This window comes from Papilio xuthus, unplaced genomic scaffold, assembly GCF_000836235.2.
Source record: "Papilio xuthus unplaced genomic scaffold, Pxut_1.1 DF826938.1, whole genome shotgun sequence".
Lineage (NCBI taxonomy): Eukaryota > Metazoa > Arthropoda > Insecta > Lepidoptera > Papilionidae > Papilio > Papilio xuthus.
This window is the reverse complement of record NW_013531711.1, coordinates 4,564,349-4,591,789: the sequence shown is the minus strand read 5'-3', so window position 1 is coordinate 4,591,789 and position 27,441 is coordinate 4,564,349. Positions and strand designations below refer to the sequence as shown.

Here is a 27,441-nt window from a genome sequence, read left to right as displayed (position 1 = left end):
GCCATTCGTCGCTTTATATCGTCTATACAACCGCCGCTGCTTATGCCTGCCGAACTTATGTATATACATCAGGTTGTCCGAGATTACCATCGCCGAATGCTATTATAGATCTACATACATGCTTTTTGACAACATCCGTCCATTCCTCTGCATTTTTGGAAGTAAAATATGTCATACTAAAGTTATATAATAATGTAATGTATGTAATGTAATACATGGGTTTTACCTCGAATACACACATGAACACAATTATATACTTTAAAATATCTATATACATTTTTTTAATTGGCCAACTGAATAATACAAGATTTCTAGATAAAGATGAACAGTACACAATAATGTTAGAACATATAATAGAATTACAAATTTAATTTCCTAGAAAACTTCAAGCGCTATTTACTTTGAAGGCGGCATTGGGGATCTCATTCTTGTCAACAACTTCTGTCTCGGACTGGTGTCGACTTTTCTGCCTTTATGAATTTAATTTGAGTTATATATATGTGTATATATTATAGTTTTTTAATGAAATCATAAATATTTTTTCAATTACGAATCAATAAAAAATAATGACATAGAACAAGGTTTAATAAACGTGTTTTGCAAGTTCTGATCGTATTAGAAATGGCCAACAGGTTCCTAAAAAGGGCCTAACGATTTAAATTACTTTTTATCTTTAGGAAAAGTTACGTTTTGTAGTTGTATGCATTTTAAGTCACTAGATAACAAAACTTCTTTTCTCATCGAGTACCTAAAATAGATAAAACAATGTACTGACAATCACAAGTTACGCGTTATATTAGGTTAGGTAAAACCGAGTGTTAACCCTATTTATTTCTATAAAAAATTAAAAATCGCTAAAAGTCTTTAACTTAAAACAGTGTTTATACTGCCTTTATACTTGTATAAAACTTGCCCCTTAAGCCTCTTGATCTACTAAGGTCGTATATTGGAGTTCTTTGCAAAGAATTTAAATATTCATGACTCACTCCTTCATACGAGTATCAAGCTTTTAAAAGTTGCATATCTAGTGTAGCTATGTCGTGATAAATAAGTGAAATTAGTTATAAATTAAAACTTATTCCTACAACATTTTATGTTTTGGAACATACTGTTTATTAAGTGTAAAATAATCAATTGAATAAATATGGTAATATATATGGTAATTATGTTGACGTTATTAAGACGAATTAATTTCTTTCTTCATGTTTTTAATTCAACTATTTAATGAACACTTTGTTTGTTTTTAGATAATAGTGCGCGTGTGGTGCGAAAGCGGGGCTGGTTGGTCGGCGACTGCGGTCCCGGTGACGCCGCAGACGAGCGCGCGCGACGTTCGCGACTGCTGCCGCGATCCAGGCGACGATCCCTGTCTGCTACTCAGCGTGCATCCATTACATGGAGGTATAAACTCATTTCTGACACAACAGAAACCATAGTTAGCGTGTGCTTCATAAGAACATTTCAGGGGTTAAGATTCAGATGTCCGATAACTGTCCTTACTCCAAGTGGAGTATGTGAGATCTACGCATAAGGTTTTCATCTTCTACATAGATTTCATACAGTTCCATCTCTGTATTCGGATATGAAGGAGTTAATGGTAAAGGTTCGTAGATATAAAATTATTCCCAAATGTTTATTTATGCAGTGAGCTTAAATTCCACAATGAAAGTTTGAGCTCGTTAACAAATATGGGGCTTTTAATTAAATTTGCTAATGTCGAAAACTATCTACGAAATGTAAAAGTATGGATCTGATAAAAACTTGAAACCTATCACTTTTTAAATAACTTTTATCAGCACGTAGATAACAACTTACCGTACCTTTTATACGTAACACTTCAACATCCCATACACGTGTTCTAGTCTACAATCCTTAACTAGAATGTCCGTGATTCCGTCTAACAGGACCGGGGCTTCAGAGAAAAAGTATACTTTGATCAGCTATTCAAGGATAGACTCCGAATACCGCTGTGAGGCACGGGGCGGTAAAAACTGTCCGTCGGTCCGTTATTGCGAGATGTCACTTTAATTCACCTTAACAGTACTTGATAGTCCCAAGTCCGCCCGTGGGATAGGGCTTATAGAGTTATAATGTAACGGAAATAATTGAAGACGTCTTTGTACCGCTTTGTGTGGCCTTTGTCAACTACACAATGAAGTCAATTCATTCTTAAGAGCACTTTTCCACTGGGAGGTTATGAATCGCATAGTAATGGATTAGTTCCTATTTAATGTAAGATTGATTCCCTGAGGAAATGTTGCTTCAAGTGATTGCAATTTATCTTGAGATGAAAATTACGTGTGACGATTTATGTAGTTAGTTGTCATATATTGTAGAATTTTTATTTGCTTTTATTACTGTTCTTAAATAAGTATGTTTTTATCTTTTACTAAAAGTGTGTAAAAATATCTATTATTTTGTATTGTTATCTAAAAGAAATAATACGAATTTTCCCAGTTGTCATGCCTAAGAACACCCTGTATACAAATTGTAGTAAAGTTAGGATTTTACACAACATAACCGTTATATGTAACGATTGACTGTCGTTGCTTGGAAAATCGATGATTGTGACGACCGTCTCGACTCTGAGTACACCAAGTTTATCTCTCGATTTACTCAACGCAAAAACACGAGACGCCACTGTAATTGCGCTTCGAATAGGGTAGCCATATATTCGGCTTATTCCGGACAAATAAGTCGTAAAAAATGATATTCATTTAAATCAGTGTTCGTGTTACAGTTTCCATTAGGCCAACCGGCCCAACGGGAAGGAGCCATATATTTACTAATTTTTGTTTAAATTAAACTATACAGAAATCAAAAGAGTACTAAAATTTAGGTAAACTACATATTTTTTTGGAATTACTTTTTTTTTAAATATCCTAGAGGTATCGGTAACCATGGTAACACTTTTCACCATGGATTCGCCCGTGGGAAAGATATGTCCGAAATGTAATTTTCACTCTTCCACGCACCTCAGTTCAAATTGTTTCGACGTAACACTGCGAGGTGGACGAGTGAACTACTTGTACCTTCATTATAATGCTTACTTCGACATTTCCTTACTTATAATTAACTTTTTCAATTATTAACTTTTTTTAGAGGTAACTAAATGAGTATGTATATAAGAAATTCTTTGGTACACCATACGTCACCTTTATGTAATGTCATTGATGTAGATTACTCTTCCAGTGACATCCCATACCAAAAGCCCTACACGGTTTTTTTTATTTCTTTTTCGTGTTTATTAAAATTCGATGCAAATTACAATTGTACCTATAGGATTTGTTGGTATCGTATTCTGTCGATTTCTCACGTTCCCTTCTCAATTGATTACCACTTCCATACATACATATTTACACGCAATTTCCGGGTACGGAGAACACTACCGATAAAGGGTCATATCATTATGCAATTCTCGCTAAGGACATAAAACCTTTGCCGGCTCTTTTGTTTTCACCGACGACGCCCGCAGCACTTATTGAACTTTATTTATTGGACAATACGTGAATAAATTTCATTCATACAATTTCAATTTTTTTGATAATTATACCAAGAAAAAGTTTAAACCACGATAGCAGAATTTTTAAATTGGTACGATTCTTATTAATACAACTTTTACTTATTCCTTACTAGCGGTCGCCCGCGACTTCATCCGCGCGTAATTTAAAAAAAAAACATAATCAGTAACCTATGTGTTCTTTTGGACTACGTTCTATATGTTTGCCAAATTTCATCGAGATCCGTCCAGCCGTTCTGATTATACCTTCCAACAAACATCTATCCATCCATCTAAACCAGTGGTTGCCAAACTTATTTTGTCTACTGCCCACTTTGAGAATTAATATTTTTTTAAAAACCACTATACCTTCAAATTAAATTAATTAATTAATGTGATCTATATATGTATATTAACGGAGAATTCTACTATAACCCGCTACTTGAGACCTGCAGAGCCGACAAGGGGGTGTTATCGCCCACTTTGTGAGAGACTGATCTAAAGATTTGCATTTATAATATTAGTAAGGTTATAGTAATTCATTCATTGTAATATAAATTACAATAGGTTTTTCTTATCAAACAAAAAACTAAGGTTTACTTCATCATATCCTTAATATCATTGGTTTTAGGGTTCTTTTACACACAGGTTTTCAACGGATTTTTCAATCTTTCGCACATGAACAAAGGTCACATAAAACTTACGTTGCCTACGGCCATTTGTAACCTAGAGATATGGAAAATACTCAAAAATGTTAAGTTTCTATTTAATTAGGTCGTTAAATAGTCTAAAAAAATTAATTAACCAACGTTAATAATCATACAAATCTCTGGTCGTTAGAGGTCAAAAGTCGAAGGTTGGAAGGTTACTAAAAACGAGGAAAAATATATAAATTATGCTCTTTGTAGCTTTAGCAAATAAAATAAACGTGATTCAACCTAAATTGCCTTTCTAACTGGAGAATTTATTTTTTGCGGCAATTTTGTGTAAGGGTTAATTTTATACTAATTAAAGTATTTTTTTTATTTATTTATATAAGCAAGGAATGAAATACAAATTTACAATAAAAGTGTCTATAAACCCATTGCGGGTTTGTACAGACACTTTGGTACTACGCTATGAAACGGTAGGTAAGTTACATTTTTTTTGTTTACAGCAAATTAGTGAGCTCGCTCATACCTTCATATACAGGGTGCACAAACGTTGCAATATTTTTTTTTATTCATATTATAATGTTTAAAATACAGCAGAATTATAACTCTTTAAATTTTAATTAATCCTTATTGTGGTAAGATTTCGTTTTTGAAGAAAAGCAAAAAACAAAGTTTAAAAAAAAACGAAGTTATAAATTATTTTATAGTGATCGTATATTTTTATAAAGTTGTATGTATGGTATACTACTATACGAAATGAACATAAGGGTTATATGCTCTTAATATTCTTGTCAAATAATACAAATGAGTTCGATGACATCACAAAGACCACCATAGAGTGAAAGTTTATAAAAATTAGTTTAATTAAATAATCTAATTAAACGCGAGATAGAATTTGCTCGCAGAAAGCTTTGCGAATGGAGCATTTTGAGTGATTTTGAGTTGAGGAGAGAGACTCAACAAGAGTTGTGTGGTTGAATTGTGGTGAGATTTAGATTAGCTAGCTTAGTGCTTAGTAATATTTTGTCAAATATAAGAATCGTAGAATTACTGCCCTAAAGAATGTGTACCTCGTAGTTATAATATTTTACCATTACGTGAACGTCCCACTTGTCTTGTTACTTAATGGTATAAAAAATGTCACGACCGTATTACGCTAATGAGGTGGGCAGAGAAGAGACATCGTAAATTGTCTGACCCACTTTTTATTTAGCTTGTTCGCAGCACCTTGACAGGTTGGTTATGTTTTATCGTTCATAATAAGCAGTCTTTCTCATGACCACCAAACAACAAGGAATGTGACAGCTATAATTGATTTAAATTATTGTAATCTGATGACTGAACTTAAGTATGCAAATGTTAAAAAAAGTTGTGAAAACTTGTAAATCAATAAGATGACTTTAAAGACGAAGTTTAAGCAATACTTAAATCTTTTTTCTAATTATTTTTTTTTAATGTTATGATATAATTACAAAGTAATAAAAACGGGGCCTTCACGTCACCTGAGTTTAGACGTGTCGTGGTGCCTGGTTCAATTATTATATTCTTTATAATTCATAAATTTTGCAGACCGTAACCTAAATCATTATCCTACTATGCCTTACATATTTTTATGTTTAATATTTCATTTGCAAAGATTTTATCTTCAAGTTTAAAGATAGTGAGTTTTTTTTTCACATAATTATTTTGTAGCAGGCACATACAAGAACGAACGTTAATGGAGTCGCTCGTCAAGGAAGCATGCGATTGAAAATTGCAATTCAACGACCATAATTTGGCATAATGAACTCACATTCGATGAAATATAAAGATACAAGTAAACACGCGACGAAGAAAGGGGTACATTGACTAGTTCGGCCTGGGAACGTACTATAACTAGTCGTTAACCCGACCTTCACTTTCACATTGAGCTTGATTTTATTTTATTACACACTCAGTGCAGCAATTATGCTTGTAACCTCGTCCGATAGCTTGTTACGTTAATATAATAAATTGTTTTACAGCGCCGTTAACTTTAAAATAGTTTCGCCAATTATGTCGTAAGTTATGATAATTATTGCTTTCATGTTTCGCACAGGCGCCCCGTGAAAAGTTTAATTACTTTTTTCATACTACTATCGTGGGAATTACTTCTTTTGTCCACGACACATTAATTAAAATTGCGTGCATATGCGCTTTATTGTTGATATAAAGATGTATTGTTGTGCGACTGCGGAAATTTTTGTTTGTCTTTTGAGTCAAATAATTGGGCAGATTGGGGTCTGAATAAAAGTGGTCCCCTCTGTTACGTAATGAGCTTTAAAAGATCGCAAAGAGCAGAGTTATTTTCCCTTTGCAATTTAAAAACCAGATAATTTCCTTCGAAGATAATGAACGTTGTTTGTTGTGACCAAAATGTCATTGTTAGGAGTGGGACTTGACATTTCTTTGTGATGTCCTGTTAGGGACTGATTTGAAAGCAAAAAGCTTCACACCAGAAATTTATTATAAAGAAATTAGGTCAATATTTTTTAAAATTATGCTTAGTAGTGATTCTTTATTTACTGAAATGGCTTATAGTGACACTAGCTCATCTAGTTGTAGGTTATTTGCTATGGGTACTTATTTTCTAAGTTTATTATTTGTTTTTTTTATGAATAACAACCACTATTATGGCACTATTAAACTAAAATGCGGTAAAATAAGTGAAAAAGAAGTTAAGTGCTGGCGTTTTTGAACACAATGGACTTAACAATAAAATGAATGGGCACCGTTTTCCGTTTTGAAAAAGGTTTAAATTACACTGTGCTTACGTATAGCACGATATTAATTAATTAACTTGCCTTAGTAAATAAAATGGCCTTGTTTATTTCATAACGCTAAATAATATTTAAACATAATAATACAGGTCACTTTACAAGCGATTTAATTTTGGTTTAAAGATAGACGACATATTTTGTACCTATCTTACTTCTTACTAATATAAATGCGACTGTTTGGATTTATGTATGGATGGATGGATGTTTGTTAGAACATAGTCTAGATGAACACATAGGCTACTAATAAAGTTTTTTTTTTTAATTCCAGGCGGACGGAGTAGTGGGTTAGTTTCAGTATAAGTTAAAAAAAATTAAATTAAATGTGAAATATTGGTATGACTTCTTTTAACTTTTAAGATGCGGTTAACTTATCTAGTATTGTATAAGAGTTTGTTTATTGAAGTTGTTTTGTTTATTTCAGTGCACGTGCTGCGGGACTCGGAGCTACCACTAGAAGTTGCGGAGGCGCTGGGACCTGAAGTGCAGTTTGTACTCAAGTACGTCGATGTCGGTAAGTTATAAGTTATAATTGAGTTCAACTTTTCATAATGTTAAGTTTGGTTTCAAGTTATGATAGTGTTTGTTTACTAATGATTATTGTGGGAATAATATTTATAATATTAGAACATTTCTGACTTCGACTGTAAGTTCAAACCATCACATCAAAGTGTCGAATTGTGTATTTCACACGAAGTAAACCATTATTACTAATGCGAATGTGTAGATGGATGTTTGTTGAGCCGTTCTAGGGATACCCCTTTAACAGATCTGGATAAAATTTGGCACATATGTAGAAATCTTAAAGAACTCTGTATGGTTTCCGTGGTATAGTTTAATTTACATATTTACTAGGTAACACCGTAACGGTTTAACACATAGTAGAAATTTTTAATTCTGTGCAGACTAACTCGCGGACAATGTCTAGTTATAATATAAATTAGTATATGTTGATTATAGAACAATTTTCTCTTGTACAATTTATCTTATAAAAGTGGCAGACTGTACGTCATGTTTTTAATCATTGTAATAATTAGGCGGGCGCTCCCACAATCATGGGGAGAGGAACTTATCACGAAGTTTCGTGACGCAGTGCAGAAATGCCGGCGGTATTTATTTACCGGCTTGACTTTGTCGTAATTGCCTCGTTTATTTGTTTCTGGCAACAAGACACTTCACATATTACACTTTGTCTCTTCAAGGTTTTAGTAGTCAAAAGGAACAATTACTATTTCTGTAATGAGTTTGATTTATACAAAAAACACTTAAATAAACCCACCGGATGTTTACTGACGATGGTCCAAAGATGGTTCGCACTTTAACAATCTATTCACTCTACTATTAAAGGTTCGCTTCATTACTGAACGGAAACAGACCATGGGATGTTATTCTCATCATTTGCTTTACAAACAATAAGTAAGTAATTTAGTAAATATATTTTGTATGTAAAGAACTCATATTTAATGTCTTTTACAATAAAAAAAGCATCGTTTTGTTCTCGATAAATTCTATTTCAAACGATTTGTTCTTGTAACTTTTTCTCACGTAATTAGTTTACTGATGGATAAGGATTAATGAGCAGAAGCACTCCATCCGAATTGAACGGCTCTGGTTTTAGACATTATTAGTTTTCCTTCTACAGATCGTCCTTTCTCAGCGAGCGTTATATCGGAAATCTAATTACGATATTTATTCATGAGTCTCCGGAGACGTCTTATTAAAAAACAATGAATTCAGATAAGGTTCACGATTAAAAGAGGAAGCTGTGGATCCGATCATTTTGATTTTTATTACATCGTAGAATAACTAAGTAATCATGAATACAATTTTAATAGAAATATAATAAGCTTTGTAATCGTAATTATCTTTTTGAAGTAAATTGCAACTCATACCTTGGAAGAGGCATCAAGAGCTATTCGGACTGATATCTTAGTGACTTTTATATCAAAAAATACACAATCAAGAGAATTTATTCAAGAGAGAAGAAGAGAGAAGTGAATCGTATCACTTATGTAGTAATACCAACCGAACAGGAAACTTAAATTTATGTTTATGATACGAAAAAGTTACGTCGTCGAACATGTTCAGGTTCTATATACGGAGTGTTGCGCTGCAAGGTTTTTATCAATGTTTTTCGGCGCACCACTAACTCGTACGCGAAGTAGTGTCAATGAAAAACTGACAATTAATTATCAAGATTAATTTTCATAAATAAAACATCCTGTGTTATTCAGCCTTTATACGGTGACTTTATGCTTTAAGTCGTCTTGTTATATTCATTCGTGGGAAATTTCTGCAATAAAATATACTTCTTTAAATAATGTAAGTACAACTTAGTTAATATCCTAACTTGATAAGTTTGTTTAAAAAATTATAATCTATAACGTACATCTATATTCTGTGCATTAAAGTTAAAAAAAACACACGTTCCATTTTAAAATTACATGCTCTAAATATTTAAAAAATATCTTCTTTTTGCTAAAGTGGTCTTTAAGTCAAAGTTTACCTATCTGTTTACAAATTAATATTATCGTCAATCACTGTAATTTATTAACCTTTGATATAATTTAAACACGCCGCAAATCGAAAATTTAAAGCGATAAATCTTCATAACCTAGATACATTTAAAGCGACATTTAACCTCAATAATTACCTCTAATTATATATTGGCAAGAACGTTACCGTGGCAGAGGCCCGATAAAATAGCATCGAACAAAATACCATTTTATCACTTCACCACAGTGGAGAAAACATTCACACTACGACAAAAACTCGCAACAACACTCACACATATCGTTTATTCACCTGTTACTATGTGTAATGAAAGAGGCTTCGTTGTGCAGGTACGAGTATCTTCTCCCACTATTGTAAGACGCGATAACGCCATCTCTTTCTTTAGCTAACATACAAATGAGACGGTTGATGACGTATGTTTGAGGTAACGCGTCGGTAAAACAGCTCACTGCCGTATCGACCGTACAACTGGATCAACGGTCTGTTCAGACTTAGTTTTAACTTAACAACGTACCACGGCGTTTGTTTTATCCGGCTTTTAACGGTCAAAATTCATCAATGTTGTGTTAAACACGTCACAATTCGTGTCAGGTACCGTAAGGATCGCTACAGGAATAACTTGTGTCATTTATAAGTGTTGGTTTGAATCGTTCTTCACGTATGTGCCTCTAGAGGCTCTATTATTGAGTGAATGTTGGCTTAAATCACGCCATGTACTTCTCAACACCGTAAGTTCGTTAAAAGTGCCTGTGTTCGAATCGGTGGTGATATAAAAAAAAGGTTTTACATGTTTTTCACTTGTGTTTTGTGTATAAGTGCCCTTAAAGGATTTTGAGATTCATATCAACGTGAAAGAGGGTAAGTTATTCATATAAGTAGTGCGGCTTTCTAGTTTCTAGTAATAAAATAGGGTCTCCTTAAAGCGGAGGCCTTAAGAGGCGCTCTATGGTACGGGGCGGTACAAGGCTTCACAGCTTCAACGAACGTGTTTATAAAAATGCCGTTCTTTGCCACTTTGTATTATCGATAGTTTTTAATACACACATTATTTTGAATATCAACGACATATAAAAGAAAATCGTAATATACTGAATAACTTAATAATAATGAATTTTGCATAAGCAAGCATTTTTTAATTTGATTCTAAACAATAATAATAATACTTTGTACGCGATATTTCGATATAATTTAATATTACCTTCAATACTACTTTTTACGTTGTTTCATCAATAACATACTATAATCAATTAAAATGTATCTATTGCGGCACATGTAATACATCAAGATTAACAGTTAGATAAATTCAATCACAGATAACGGTTAAAATATATAAAAAGCGAGTTCTTAAGTTCGTATGTTATTCGTGCGTGTTCCAATATAACTTAGAATATCTGCCTTAAAAAGGACATCAACGCGCAACTTGTATGAACATTCAGACGTGTACGCAATGTCCTGAATGTTAAATAGGGTATTATCAGAAAATCCTATTTGTTTATGTTAAATATACTTATTTTTTGTCGTTGACGTCTTTTTACTTTCGATTTGTAATAACAACGTATACTATTCGTGTTTACGTCGAAAATGTAAACACGAACAGATAATGGGTAAGTAAATGTAATTCAAGGCACAATTTTTTATTTAAATCCTTCATGGTAATCTGTACCTTTTTTTAAGGAATGAGTTAAGTTAAATATAAACACAAATACTCCATAAGTACTCCGACAGGAAATGAGATCCTTGGCAATTTATCTATACCAAAGGGTTCTTACAAATTATACCTATAGGTTTAAGTAAATGTTTTGAGATTATTATTGTTTATGATGACATTGAAAGTAAGTTATGCTTAATGTATAAAAGCAATCTGACGTCAAAACTAAATACATTTTCAAACATAATAAACATTAAGTCGAATTAAAATCCATTCATAATAGCCATATAATAAAACCTATATTAGCAATGCTAACCAATACATTAAAGACAACTGAATTTAATCCTATGTTTACCATTCGTTAAACCTTTTGTTATATCTCATCATACGAAAAACAAATGCTTAAGATAGTTAAATAGTTTAACAACGATTAACTTTGTGAGTCCAAATCGGTGGCATTGTTCACAATTTTGTTTCCTTTTGTGTTAACGTCATTTTATAATTATCTTTTTAACTTTTAATTGCCACTTTTAAAGTTAATTATTAAAGAAATTTGGCGGTTGATCTGTAAGACATTTTTATGATACAAATCGAAACTCGGGATGTTCTGTTTGTCGGATCGCATGCCAAAGCTGCTCAGAATTAGTTTGGGAGTTGCTGCATTAGCTGAATACCCTGAAGACTATCATATAGTAGCATTTAGCATAATAGCATTTCTGTTTATTGAAGATATCTTAGCTATTAGAAATATTCAACGTTTTTAATAATAACATCGAATAATCTTCCAAATAGTGTACGTACTTTTGTCATGTTTTGTAATTTACACATCAAAATTGTTTAGTTGTAAGACAGAAAAGTCTAGAACTGAACGTAGTCCAGTTTAGACGGAAGTCTAGCCGTTAACTATACAGTTTAACTAACGCATTAAGAATACATAGACTAACGTCGTGATACATACAACGTTCGCACATTTTTATATATATACTAGTTGTTGCCTGTGACTCCGTCCGTGCGAAATTTAAAAAAAACATATTAAGTATGTGTTCTTCTAGGTTATGTTCTATATGTATGCCGAATTTCAGTGAGATCTATGCAGCCGGTCCGGACATTCAAAAAATATCCATTCGTCCGTGGGATAGATATCCCAACATTCGCATTTATAATATTAGTAAGATTATTAATATTTTACATAAGAAATTGGCAATTATCGAGTTATTTGTCAAGTTTATATTTGACTATATGTTTCATTAAACAAAATAGCTATATATTTTCGTTTTGTAGTCTATAATAGTGATAAAATAGATTCAGAATTTCCATTCAAAGGTGGCTATTTACATAACACGCTTACATTCTCCCTGTTTCGTTATCATTGTTTGAAGAACTGAGAACGAAATTTATTTAAATATGTCACGCAGACTTATGTAGATTCAGAAATAACAAATAGAATATTAAATAGCATAATATGGTGCTTAGTTTAACCCAACTTTGAGGCTGTCGTTAAAGATAACGCTAAATCTGTTATAAGGTTTTGTCTTGGATTCGGATGTTGGGTTAAAAGGATTACTGTAAATTTGGTTAATGAAATTTTATTGTCCGGTTAAATAAAAGCGTCAAAGTTTTTAGTATTAATAACACAAAACATTATGACGATTTTGATTACATTGTTTTGTTTGATTTTAAAATCTAAATAAGATGTTCGTATTTATCTCCATAATATTTTGTTATCTAAAAGAGAGGAAGCAACACACATAGCATTCATTGGATAAATTCAACTGTGTGTTGAACAAAACTAATTAAGTTTTCAGTATACGTTTATTTTACTTCAAATTATAATTCCTATAAATTGTTCACTAATTGTTTACTTACTCGTAGTAATTATTGAAATGTAAAACTTTAAGACAATATTTTAGTAGGCGCTTCGCTCTTGCGAATTTGTAATTCCAGGTCATATAAAAGGCTACCGTTAAGCCGAGATATTATGTTTCTTATGACCTGTACTTGGAACTTTCACTGTTGTTGTTATGCTTGACACTAAGACTGATATTTGACTGATATAAAGGACACAGTTTATTACTTTAAGCCATTCTGTGTACACATTTCCCTATTCTATTTTAACATGATATTGTTTTGTTTTCTTATCTACTAATAATGTTTTAAACTAATGGTAATAAATGTTAGGTTTTATAAAACTGATGTAAGTCTTACTAATATTATAAATGCGAATGTTTAGATGGATGGATGTTTAGAGTTATCTCCAGAATGACTAAAAGGATTGCAATGAAATTTGGCATTCATATAGAATATAGTCGGGAAGAACGCATAGGCTACTTATTATGTTTTTTTTTTTAATTTTGAGGACTCAGTCGCGGGCAACAGCTGGTATATAAAAACCAAAAATCAAAGTCAACTTTAACGGATATAGTGTTTCCTAACTAAAGATATAACTAAGAATTAAAGAAAAAAAATTATGTCTCAATCTTTTCATATTAGAATAGAGAAATATGTTATCGTAAAAAAACAAGTTTTACATCGTTAAGCGAGTTATATTTTGTAGATATATTTTAATTAGCATCAAGTTAGAGCACGGAACTGGCTCCTCCGAATACTTGAAAAACGAGCTGCCTATTAAGAACTTTTATTTGTTAAGGCAACGCGAGGGTGAATAATGACCGCCCTGTCTGTTACTTGTTACAAACATTTTTATTGGATCTAATTATTCTAAGCGTAAAACCCTATTTCCACTAACAAATATTCGAGATACTGCTATTTCTATGAGCGATGTTAGTATCATTTTTATAGGGTTACATACAATAAGCAGTCGTGTACGGCTATTCGCTTAGTAGAAAAGGGCCCTAACGACCCACTAATTACTGTAGCGATAATGACATAGCACTATAAACAGTTTAACTTTTTAATTTGCATGAATTTAAAAATTTGTCCAATGTCAAAAGTCAAGATAGGTGATTAAGATATCATTTTTTACTTTCTACGTTATTGAAATTGTTAGAGGCTTTTATGAAAACTTGTTTTGATAGTTTCGGAGTTTTGATATGTTTACGAGCAGGTGTTTTTGTAGAATGTTAATGTGTATAAATTAAGGATTCTTTGAAATATATATAGGTTATGTAGTAGATATATTTTACTATATTTGTAGTAAAAATAATTCGTTCTCGATCTTAGTCGCTATAGTAATAAAGGAATTAGTGAATAAATTAATGGTTAAAGCTCCGAATAGGTGTTTGCACAATTATAAACCAAACTATATTTGAAAAAGTAGCCTATATGTTCATCCAGACTACGTTCTATATTCATATCAAATTTCATCGAGATCCGTTAAGCCGTTCTGTTTGCATTCATCTTTGTATATGAAATATAATTACGTGAATTATTTTAAATCTAAGTTACAATGCTAAGTAATAATATTAACGGTTACCATCGGTCTTTAACCTCGTCATAAAAACTTGCTGTTGAAAATGATGCGTCTGCCTACGCAAATTCTTTATTTCTAGATTTGGCGCTACTAACATACCGCCTTTCTATATATGATAGATTAACTATTGTTCTAACAGTTTTATTTATTCGTTATTATTCAATTCAAACTATTTTTTTAATAATAGAAAATAAGTTTTTTAATATTGTAATTATTGTCAGTGAATAAAGGCTTTATATAATCTAATGTAATTCAATTTAATTCGGGAATTCACCTATGACTAAGATGGTCTTGTTAAGTTTCAGTTTTGAACCAGCCATTTGAGTCGCTTATCATGTTCTTATCATCATCAGCTCACTATACGTCCCCACAGAGGGGCTCAGAGCCTACCGTAAGTTAGGAGTGACTAGGCCATAGTCAAAATTCTGGCCAAGTGCGGGTTGGTTGACTTCACACATATCTTGAATTTTTTCTCAGATATGTGCAGGTTGCATCACGATGTTTTCCTTCACCGTAAGAACGTCGGATAAATGTACATATGCAAATCGGAAATCGAAAGATACATCAGTACATGGCGGGATTCGAACCCAGGACCTGCAGATTGCAAGTCAAGGGCTTGACTCCTGTCAAACTTTAACATAAAGTAGCTGTGATTTTTTCAGTCTGTTTTAGATTAAGTCAATAACCGTTTTATTACATTGTATTTTTCAAGATCTTAGGATACTTTAACTATGTATTATTATCATACTGGATTTATTTTAGTATTGGTGTTTAAGCTTTTAGTGAAACAACCTAAAGGTAATTTTATGCGATTCAAGGCGAAAAGCTCGCACGCTCGATGTCAGTTGACGCGTCTCGCATGGTGTGGAATCTCGAGAAAGTTGGCCAACGTTCGTCCAAGATCAAGTGGATGGCTCGGAACCTGTTTGTTGAATCGGCAAGTGTCCGTATCGCTACTGCGGGAATATTCTTTTGCCATTGGATAACTCGGTACATTAAACTAGTTCCAATTTGAGATTGATAGAATGATAAGCATTTTGGATTCTCAAATAGATCGGGAGATAACTGCGGCGAGTATTAGTATTAGGCTATTAGATTGTTTTATGTGCTTGCAAAATAGTACACTCATTAAAGTTTTAATTAAGTCAAATTAAATTATGAGTTTTAAAACATTTTTATACTTTTTTGTTAACATGTACATAACAAACAAATTTATCAATGTGTTGTGCGCCATTTTGGAGAAATTCATAAATTTAAATCGTGATTTAAAAGTGATATTTAAACGCAGAACAAACTTACTTTTTTGTCGCGTGTTCAACTATTCACACAGGATTTTTTTTTGTTGCGCACGTAATAAAAATTACACGTTTAAATGTCTTATAGCTAAAGATTCAGGTAGACGGTAATATTTTATTTCTTAGCAAACCTAAACAAAGCGCAGTCACTTTAAAGCCTTAAAAACTTTTATTTTAAGTAAACAAAAGACGTCAAATGGTTGTAAAACATACTAAGCAAATAGATATAAGGTATTGTTTCTGGCCGGGCACTTAAGTAGGGCAATGTCTACTCATAACCGGTAATTAACGAGCTATTAAGCTTCGCTTTCAGTCGTACCCGCTTTTTATGTTTAGCTTTCTAAGGCCGGCGTCACCTTCCCTCGTGTCTCATGCCCATTTTCACATCAACCGTTAGTTAAGCGAGAGAGACTCGAACGGGAGACTTTAACGCGCTAAAGTGCCTTTAATAGATCCTTAAATGGACTCATCATGGTGCCGTCTGGTACTGGATACCGTTTGATAATGTTTAACGTGTGTTATGTTGGTTGATACCTATAATATTAATTTAAATTAGCATTGAGTACAAGATAAATATTAAAACGATTTGAATTGTTGTGATTTATTAAGTGAAAATAGATTATGAATACAGAGAAAGAAGGTACAATGCCGGAGACATTTATTTTGAACTCTAGCGGTATCTCTAAATCGATACGACTCAGGATTCAACGCATCTGCAGTTCCTGACATTCCGACTCAGTACTCGTTTGTCCCGTTATTCTATAAAAACGTTCCCGAAGTTTCCACGTATACATTGATCGGTTTTATCTGTGTCCAAATTTGCGTGTGCCGCTATGCTTCGCCCACTCGTCCCGCGTGGTTCACGATCGTGCTTTCCCCTGGTCATTTGCCTTCCTTATCTGATGCCGTATATTTTATCGAGGCCAATTTATCGACGCATTACTTAACTGTCTCTGTAAATACGTAATGATTATCGTATGTTTTGATGTAAATCATTTAATTCATGTAGAAATGTGATTTATTATGTATTTATATTCATGTTGAACAAATATTTGACGAACGCATTTATATGTGCTTGTGTGTCTAAGGGCATTATATAAAACTACAGTGTTCCAATCCGTTCGCAGTATTGGAAATCACCACGCTCGATGGCTTTCATGATCAATCTTTCTGACGTGGACGTCGTTTGCATCTTTGCGTAATATTTGAAGTTTGGACAATGAAGATATGAATTGGAAACTCTGTTAAAAATGCATAGTATTTTCAGAATACGACTTTATGTAGCCTACGCAAGTATTGCTAGGAGAAAGACTATTAATAATTATTAATCAGCTAAGATAAAAAGTATTAATGTAATAAATCTAACGATTTTATTAAGTACTTTAGCGACCGATATTTCAATGTAATTTGTTACCATAACGAAGGCGTTAAATGCTCAGTCTCCGGAGCTGTGAAAAATTACATTTCGACCCTCCGTCTATCGTGCTAAGAAAAAAACTCCCGTGCGATTCCTCTCACGTGCCATTGTGAATTGTTCCAATCTAATGGCAACATTAAACTGTTGAGGTCGCATTGTAGCCGCTATCGGCGATCTCACGACAATTGTACAATGGAACTCTATCCCTCAAACTATTCCCTCTAGAGAATAGAAATGCTGAGAAAGGATTAGAAAATTTAATTGTTTTTGCCCTTTGTCAGTTGTCGGCTATTGCTTGAGCAAACACTACGTACTACGAGCCTTTGCAGCTATTTTTTTGACAAAAGTACATCAATTCTCTTACTGTATTTTGGTTGCGAACATTGTTAAAAACAATTGAATTAGAAGATAGTATCTATACCTTACTAATTATAAATTCGAATGTTTGGATGAATGGATGGATGTTTGTTTGATGGTATCACCAGAACATCTTCATGGATATCGCTGAAATTTGGCATTGATGTAGAACATAGTCGGGAACAACACATGGGCTACTAATTAGTTTTTTTTTTCTAAATTCTGTATGGATGGAGTCGCGGGCAACAGCTAGTTTATAATATAAAGGTAATAATGTAAATATCAAACTTTTCTATTTCTGCGTTCTTTGATAGATTTTGCTTGTAAATACTGCTTGCTTAAACAAATTAATTCTTTTCTTACATAGTAAACAATAAACTTGTCCTTTGTGGATAATAGAATCGAAATTGTAAGCAATAGTTTATATGTAGTTTTATTTAATCGAACAAATCAATAATTAATACTAAGATTCTAAAGTAAGATAAGACTTTCGTCACCAACTATTAAGTTTTACAAACGTACTATTAGTTTGTTTTGTTGCCTAACTTGTCTTACTTTGTGGCAATTGCCGATTTATACACTGTTAATTGTTAGTTTGTATAATGAATATTTTAATAATTAATTACATAAAATTGTGATTCGATTTTGTTATTTTTTGAGACGATGTTAACATAGAATTTTGAAACTTATTTCAAATCTCTATTTATAAAAAAAATCTGGTTGTGTGTACGCGCGTATGTTTCTGTTATAGCGTGGTTTCGAAACTAGTTTTAGTTGGAAGTCAAGTGGTCCCATAAAATTAATAAGGTCATGGAGCCTACGTCGTAAATCTTTAAAGTATAGTATTATACATTGAGGATTACCATGGCTTATCTTTGGGACAAGTTGGATTTTTTTACCACATTCCTTTCACAGTATGTAGAAGGAATAAGTGAAGTCGTTGTAACATTTTAAATACGACTCCAATCTTATTTTAATGAGCCACTTGTTCTATTGTGTCGTTCTTACTCTCTCATTTATATTTTAATACTCACGCTGGTTTACTGAGGGAAAGTAACTTTGGTATATGAAGTTTTATATTTGTATTTGTAAGTAGAATGTAAGTTATAATTTAAGTTAATAAGCGAAATACACATCTTACTAATCTTTCTACTTAATAATATTGTAAATGGGAATGTTTCGATGGATGGATGGATGGATGGATGTTTGAACGGCTGAACGGATCTTGATGAAATTTCTTACACATATAGAACATAGTCTGCGAGAACACATAGGCTACTAATTATGCTTTCATTTAACCCCGCGAGGACGGAGTCGCGAGCGACAGCTAGTATTATAAATAAGAATGTTTGGGAGCACAACTTGACCACTAAGAGATAAGTATATGAATAATGAATTATTTAAATACATAATTGGTAAACGGTCCATTAATAAAGGGAATTTAATAATTACAAGTTGTCTACAATGTCTATAGTTAACATGTGCTATTTCTTTTGTCATTAAAGACACCAAAATGTTGTGCTGTTTAAATTGCATTACATCTGTATAGCGTAAGCATTCAGTATCCATCTTTCAGCTGGCAACAGTTCGTTAAGAGTTCGTTACATGTGGTCGAGCAAGTAACCTTAAACGTCCGGAACAGAGTCGCGACCGGTCGACTGTCTCATACCTTCCAATTAACGCACCTGCGATTTTTTTCACCGATCACCAACAGACATGCCGTTTAAAGACTACTTGAATTCCCTCACTACATTCATGATAAGTTTAATGTTGTAATAAACTGGTTCTTGCGTAAGACGGTTAAACGGACAAAAAATTAAAATTTTCATATGTTCATTTATGATAAAAGTAGTTGTCGCCCGACACTGTCTGCGCGGGGTTAAAAAAATGGCGCTTAATTAGTACACTATGTGTTCTTTCTGTTTATGTTCTACATCTATACAAAATTTCAATACCTATGCAATTGCGTATGTCTATGGGCAACGGTCACTTCGCTATTTCGGCGATTTCAGGTGTCTGCTCGCTCGTTTGCCACCTTATGACATGAAAAAAAAAATCAGCGAGATCCATACAGCTGTTCTACAGATACCTTGTAATATCGATCCATCCAAATATTCGCATTTATAATATTAGTAAGCTTTCTTAAACCTTACTTTCTTACTGTTAGTAAACATTATGTCCGTTTATTGCTAAAGTATAGGTATTTATAAAACACGAATGATCAGGAATTGAGAACTTAAATAAGAAAAAAATTTCCTATGCAAAAACTCCTATAATATTGAATTGCATTATTATTCTTTTGATCTTTCCATGAAAAGTTGCTGGCATTTTATACCGATTTAAAGAATAAGAGACCTTGAACTGATATCGACAAATATTATGTAACACAAAATACTATTCAGACACACTCTCGAACAAAAGTGTAGTTTGTAAAAACATAGAAAATTAAATTATCAGAACAAATATTATTTTTACCTATCCAAGCGTATTTGATACGAAAAGTTTCAATTGGAATATACATCAATAAAAATATTAATTCGTGTTCACCTGTACATATTGGCAGTACAGTCGCGTGCGACGGACATACGTGACTCATTCGGTATCGCGAGGGGTTGCCCCTAAACAGGAAGCGCTATAAAGCGGATCGTTTAGGTGCAGTTCAATGTTTTGTTATGAACTGTTCGAGTCGATTGACGTGCTCTAGCGACCGAAATTGGAAGAAGTAACTAGGTCACTAATGACTAGTGTAATAAAATAAATACTATAATAAAATATAATATAGTATCTGTGCGTTATATTAAAAAAAAATTTAGTATATTCGATATATTTGTGTTGCTGGTAACGAAAAACCAATTTTTGTCTGCATGTCTGTGCACACAGTCACTTTTGTTTCGGATTATCTCCGGGTCTGATTTTAAGGATTTTGACGGGAAGGTAGCTAATACGAGAGGCCATATTATAAGCTACTTTTTTTCTGCGCTCACCGCTTATAATTTATTGAATTTAAATAAGCTATCTCATTAATAAATACATACAAAAAACTGAATACTCCTTTCATTTTACCTCTTATTTTATTGAATTATTAAAATTTTATATCACTGTTATCGCAACCATTATTAATGCTAATTAACTTTCACGTGTAATTATATCAAAATAAATGTTTTAATTACATCGTTGCGCAACAAAGCGAGTTGTGTGTCTACGCTCTAAGACAACGCGTAATGTGAATGATACATAATAATATTCTCGTGACGTAACTGAATTGTGGTTGTTAGAAAGTGAACTGGGTAGCGGCTTATCCACAGATAAGGATTTATTGCCACGCCTGTATTGTATGGCGATTGCGTTTGAATTTCTATGCGTGTTTAGGGGCGTATAAAGAGAAAAGTGGCTGACTGAATACCGAATCACATTTTTGTATTCGTCAACTATAGATATCAAAGCTTTAAAAACGCTCGAAAGCATTGCGTATGTAAATTTAAACGGTAATAAAACTCGTAGAAAATTGAGATTTGTATGAACTGTATGCGTCTTTACATATATTTATAATTTGATAAAATTTAGAAAAAGATATATTTCGTCAGTCATTTCAAATTTGATAGTGATAATTGACAAACGCTATCTGAGCATTTTACCGAACTTCATTACTGTCACAATCAGAAATTGGCGTAAAAGAAAGGGGACCGTTACTGTACTATCTCTAGGAATCTGAGTTCGATTCTTAGTTAACCGTCTTGCAAAACACAGGTCTCATTTCCTTTCAGCCAATCAACTATTTACATATCGTACACGGCCTGTCTCAGTATCAGACCCACCGCAGATTGAGTAAGGTAAATTCCGACAAAAGCGATTTCATGCAATTACGCTAAGTTGTCCGGAGAGTTATTACTTCGGCAAGAGCGCGGTCATGCCGCGTGTAATGTGCCTCGCAGCGGCGCGAGTCACGAGCCACGGGACTCAGTGTTACATCGAAGAGACTTACGCTCTTAAAACCCTTTTCCACTAAGCGACTAGCTGTTTGCTTTTTCTATGAATAGCAGCCGCGCTTGTGGAAGTGGTACATATATTGCTCTTAATCACCAATCGCGTGAGACCAGTCATGAACAAGATGTGTACGCGTCGCGGAAAAGAGGTTTTATGTCTAGGTTTCTAATATAGTTATTGAAGATCTTAAACGTTTTGTTGTTTGCTTAGCATCGACTATTATAATGAAATTGCATTAAAATTTTGCTGCCTAAAACGTATGGAAAGTTTAAGGCGAATGTTTACATAAATATATTACTGTTACAAAAATTGTAAAGACTTATTAAACTTTTTAATTTTGAAGTATAATGATATTGGAAAGTAAAAATAAATAAAAATAGAATAAAAATACAGAAGTCGAATTAACATACTATATGCATTTGTTTGCAGATAATCTCTAATTGTGTTATCTCGAAGCGCAATTTAAATTCTAAACTAAAAGCATTTATCTTCCTTGTTTATTTATAGAAGTTTTTTATGTATTAAAAGTTTTTGTATTTATCTTTTAAATGGGATAAGCAAATTAGTTTTACATAAATATCTTTTAATTATGATTATTTAATACGAAAAGTGAATCGCATCATGTTATAAACTTGTGCTTAAGTTATTTATTTTATGTTAATTTCTTGTCTATTTTTACTTTACATAAACAGGAATGAGATATGTAATAACTAGCTGTCGCCCGCGACTCCGGCCGCGCGGAGTTAAAAAATTATTATTAGTAGCTTCTGTGCCAAATTTCATCAAGATTTGTTGGGTCGTTCCAGAGATACCATCTAACAAACATCCATCAATCCATCCATGTAATCTCTCGCTTTTATAATATTATTTTTTTGAAATAATATAACGTAGTATAATATTAGTCAGTACCGAATGCTGTTAATGTTGGCTTATTATGTAACACCACTTTTTAACATTTTTCTTGATGTGAATACGTCTAGGACCGTCATACTTAACCAGGCATATTAAATATTATTTATTTATTCATGTACTATGTGAAATAAAATGCAAAATTCTTGAGGCCTCAAATGTTCTGTGTGTTTGTTGATTCGTAAAGTACGGGCATTGTTTCGTGTGGCGCGGCCGGATTCACGGCCCGGGGCATCAAGGGCCTGTGACGTCATATTAATATCCGTTATAGACGCTCTACGGTTTCCGTGTTCCGGTTTAGGCACCATTATTTGTTAATGACTTGTTTATACGATTTGCTGTTATGATTATTATTTTAAATTGTCAACACTAATGAATTAGAATGTAGACTGATCTGTTTATATTACGACTTTATAGTATCGTCTTAAGCTTTATAAGATTAATTCCTTTGGAAGGCACGTGAACATTCTATAACACAAAAAAACTCGGAATTCGATAGAAAATTGCACGTTTACTTATCTTAATTTCCGTTCTCTTTAATTGTACCATATCCTTTCGACCTCTTTTATCGGCCAATGAAAACTGCTTTGTCGTTTCATTTGCTCGGTTATGAGACTACTCGGTCACCGTCGGCGTTAGTTAAAGTGACTCCTAACTTAAGAGGAGTAACGTAAGAGCAATATGCAAATGGCGTCGCTTCCATGCCTGTCTTGCTCACGTTGTCATGTTCCGATGTTGGCCAGCTGTTTGTTTTAGCCTTTGATATTGAGTATTTTCTTTTACATTTATATTGGTATAGTTTTAGTCTTAGTTTAGTTATAAAAAATTGCAACAAAAAAGTATGATAAATTTAGATTTTACATTTTATTTTCCGGTTGGGCCGTTCCATATGGACTTATACCGTCTAGATTAATGAAGTAGTTAAGAACGGTAATAAGAACACCCAAAATGGACGTGCATGTATGTACATTTATGAAAGTAGATTAAGCGAGAGAAGTGTGTCAGGACAGCGCTATATAGAGGTCCGTGGTCTCTGCCTACCCTTCTGGGATACGGGTGTGAGTTACGTTGTTGTTTATTAGTTTTTAATTTAATTTTGTGTTTTTATTTTCTTTGTGCAAGTTTCATCTAATTTGTTCAATTACTCGTGTTGTCTTTCGCCGTAGTATGAATGGAAATAAGAAATATCAGTTTAATATAGACAGGAGTTAAGATTCTTCCTTTTATATGTCATAATATTTTTCTCATTGAGGACTAACAGAGTGTCAATTAGGTCACGGAAGGGAAGCAGAGATCCATTTTCTTTTTAAAATAAGATTACAGGCATCGCTCATTTTTATTGACAGCTTCAATCGTAAAAGAAATAAACGTTTTTCAACTATGAAATATTTTTAATAAATGTTAGGGCCTAACGCAAAAAACTAACGAAAGATAAACCAAGGTTTTTATCGAAGGAAATGAGAAGGATGACACTATGTAATACGTTTTCAGTAGTATAAACCCACGCTTATATTCTAAAGCGACATGTCGCTCGGCACACGAGTTCGTATCTGAGGCGTAGCTTGTTAACATCTCCATTCACTTTTGCTGCATAAATTCTCATCTCTCATACATTTAGCCGGTTACGCTCAAATTGGAATATTTAATTAAATTTTCGTCTCTTACATTTAAGCTATTTTTATCGAAATATTTGTTAACTAGTAGTGACATTTTCTTCCCCAGTTTTATATAAAAATATTAATTAGAGATTCTTGTTAGTGTCTTAAAATTTAAGGCTAAATAAATGAAAATTAAAACTACATTGCAATCAATATTATGAATAAAATAAAATGTGGAATTTTAGTGTCCATTCCAACTAAGATTTGAAGTGTTTTTGGGATGATTCAATTGTGCTCATTTGGTTTACTGCCAAAAAAATAAATTATAATTAAATTATATTCAATCTTTACTCTAAACCTTTAGATTAGCGCTGTTTAAAGTTTAAAATTAATATAAAACACTGTAATAATGTCATTTCACATTTAAATGTTGCCAGTACTTAAGTGTATTATAAATTAAGTCTTAAATGTAGTTAGCTAATTGTGCGTAACCTCTTTACAGTTAATAGCAGTCGCGTGTCCACTTCTAATTTAAGTTTGGAGGTCAGCGGACCAAGTTTCTTAGGTCCTTTAATGTGCCATTTGAGGTAATGAAATTCAGGTCAGTTGACTATTGAGTGCCTCCTATTTTAGACTTGTAATTAAATTATTCATCCACTTAGTTACTAGCGCTACGAGTTTTTGCGTATTATATTTTTATGTCAACAGTTGCAGTTATTTATCAATCTTCGATGACAGTGTTGGACATTTAAGTGATACATACTAGAGTATAAAAAGTCAGAAAAAAATAAACAATTTAAAAAAATTGGATAAGTAACAAAAATGTTTAGGATAGATTCTTACTGATGATAGTAATATCATAACATAAAACTGATTGATTTTCCGAGAATAGATCGTATGTAACATAAGTATCTTCATGGGAGCACAACACGGAACGAAATGTATCGGTAGATTCTCTCACAGGGCGTGTAGCGGGATTACAAATATTACTTGTTACTTGTTACTTGTTGTTGAGTTTATATACAAACTAGCTGTCGCACGCGGTTCCCACCACCCAGAATTAAAAAAAAAACAACTGAATAAGTAGCTTATGTGTTCTTCAGTCTACGTTCTACATCTATGCCAAATTTCAGCGAGATTCATGCAGCCGTTCTGGAGATAACTTTGAACAAATATCCATACATCCATCCACCCATCCGAACATTTGCATTTATAATATTAGTAAGATTGGAAATATGTCGTGAAGGAATACAGAAATAGGTGCGTAATAAAAACATAGTAATAGTAAGCATTATTTGCTAATCCATCACGACTAGTCATTCCGTGATTATTAAATCGAGTCACACTTTCTACTTCCTATACCGGTCTGAGTGACAGGGGAAGCGTGGGCCACGCACTGTTTCGTTGCAACTTTTGCTGTGTAAGTTACCATTCATACATCTACATTCCAATTGATTGTGTGACGTTTGAAGAACAAGTTTCACATACTATGGCGATTGGGGCGCCACTAGCATTATACGGAAAGAGTCAGTTTGAACGGATGTCGATTCTTGATCGGTACATAAAAAAATTGATGTAATATTTTGCGCACACGCACTTGCTGAGATAGTTTTTAAGTTTTTAATATTCACAAAAGTAATATAAACAATACGACATTACTTAGGTAATGTCGTATTGTTTATATTACTTTTGTACGTAATGTAAATATAAAATACATTTTATATTTACATTACGTTAATAAAAAATAGAATTTGTTTCTGTCCTTGTCCATATCAAATTGCTTCGTATTTATCTTTAAAATATCGAATAATTCAATTTCCCTTGAAGGTTTTCCTAGCAAGATTAAATAAATATAAATTAGACAAGCACAAACTACACATTTAACAATAATGTACGTACTGAATACAATAACACGAATACCTTAGTTACGTGTTTACACTATTAAATCGCTTGAAAGGTCCATATTGTGGCATTCCAGTCGCCTCATAAGCGGAATGAACGAAGCTTACCTTGTCAGTTGTCGGGACGTTGAGAGCCGCTGTCCGCCCGTGTAGCTGTCGACCGACCAAACGCACCCATGATTCTCCTATACTGATAGGGATGTGCTTGTTACATCGATAGAATTGAAACGAAGGTAAATATAATTACTACTTACTATTCATTTGTTAAAACTACTAAAGAAAACAAAAACGATTTTTATTAGAATTTTACTTTATTACGGTCACATTTGGACATACAATTTTTATATTTAGTTGTGTCTTGGTACGACTTATACTCCGAGATTTTTATTCACATCACTAGTTGATAGTAAGGGTGTGTTACAGGAGCTTTAAGAAACAGTTGATTAGGTGTAATTGTAGGTTTGAAGATAAGTTCCTACAATATTTAGTATTAATGTTGAGTTTGTATACGAATACTAAAGATGTATGTATGATTTAGTGGCCGGTTGAATTGGCCGCAGGCAAACTCCTACATAATATCCGTTGCTAATCATTCATGACATAGCGTAGGTAGAGATTCGTACGATACCGAATTTATTTAGGGCGTGTCCAATGATTAACTGTTTTTCTTCTCTTAGGTCATTCACATCGACTAATATACGATTATGACGCTGAAATATGATGAATGTTCACAAACAACAATCAATCATCATTAAATGATTGTGGTCAGTATGTGTGCATGAGTATTTGTGTGTTAAATTTTTGTTTTAACTAATTAAATATTTTCATCGCAATATTCATGTTATTTTATTAATTTCATTAATATTCAAAGGATTTTGCAGAATTGCGTTAATATCTTTGACCTGTTTAATATCGAATGCCTAATCAAACTAACAAAGGCCGAGCTGTATAAAGATTTGGTCAATAAATCGTGTTAGCCAATGACGCAGCAAAGGACCCTAATATATAAGCAAGCGCTCGCCGACCTCGAACTGTGTAAATATTTTACTTAATTCCAGTCTACGTAAGTATAATTACATCCAAACTTTATAACGGCTCGCATTAATACGCAAAAACATCATTTTGGATATCGGTGGGACGCCAACATTCGCTTTTCTCAATAGGCAGTGCCGCACGTTCGTGAAGGTATGCGTCTGATGTTATGCAAGCTTCTATAAAGTTTGAATTTTGTAATACACAGTGCTCTTGGCAATGCCTAGTATTCATTAGTGTTCATTATACGTAACGTTAACGTAACGTTTAGAATGTTAATCGGACATCGCTTGTTCTGATAACAAAGGTACCTTTGTTTATATTTCTGGCAGCGTAATGTATAGTCTACATTCTGTTTGTTTTGATACGCTAGAATTACGATCCTTGTTTGTGAACAGGTGTTTTGGTA

The 27,441-nt window shown here is 33.0% G+C and overlaps 1 protein-coding gene across 4 annotated transcripts in view; it reads left to right on the top strand.

The window, feature by feature from the left end:
- The window catches only part of ASPP (Ankyrin-repeat, SH3-domain, and Proline-rich-region containing Protein), a 184,673-nt gene that overhangs the window by 47,265 nt on the left and 109,967 nt on the right, over positions 1-27,441 (top strand). For 3 of the 4 annotated variants that reach the window (XM_013317483.1, XM_013317484.1, XM_013317482.1), the window contains 2 exons: positions 1,248-1,401; positions 7,372-7,461. In XM_013317483.1, the coding sequence (XP_013172937.1) occupies positions 1,248-1,401; positions 7,372-7,461 (244 nt within the window). Of the gene's footprint in view, positions 1-1,247; positions 1,402-7,371; positions 7,462-9,927; positions 10,320-27,441 lie in introns of those variants that run through there. The other variant, XM_013317485.1, reaches the window with a different exon arrangement.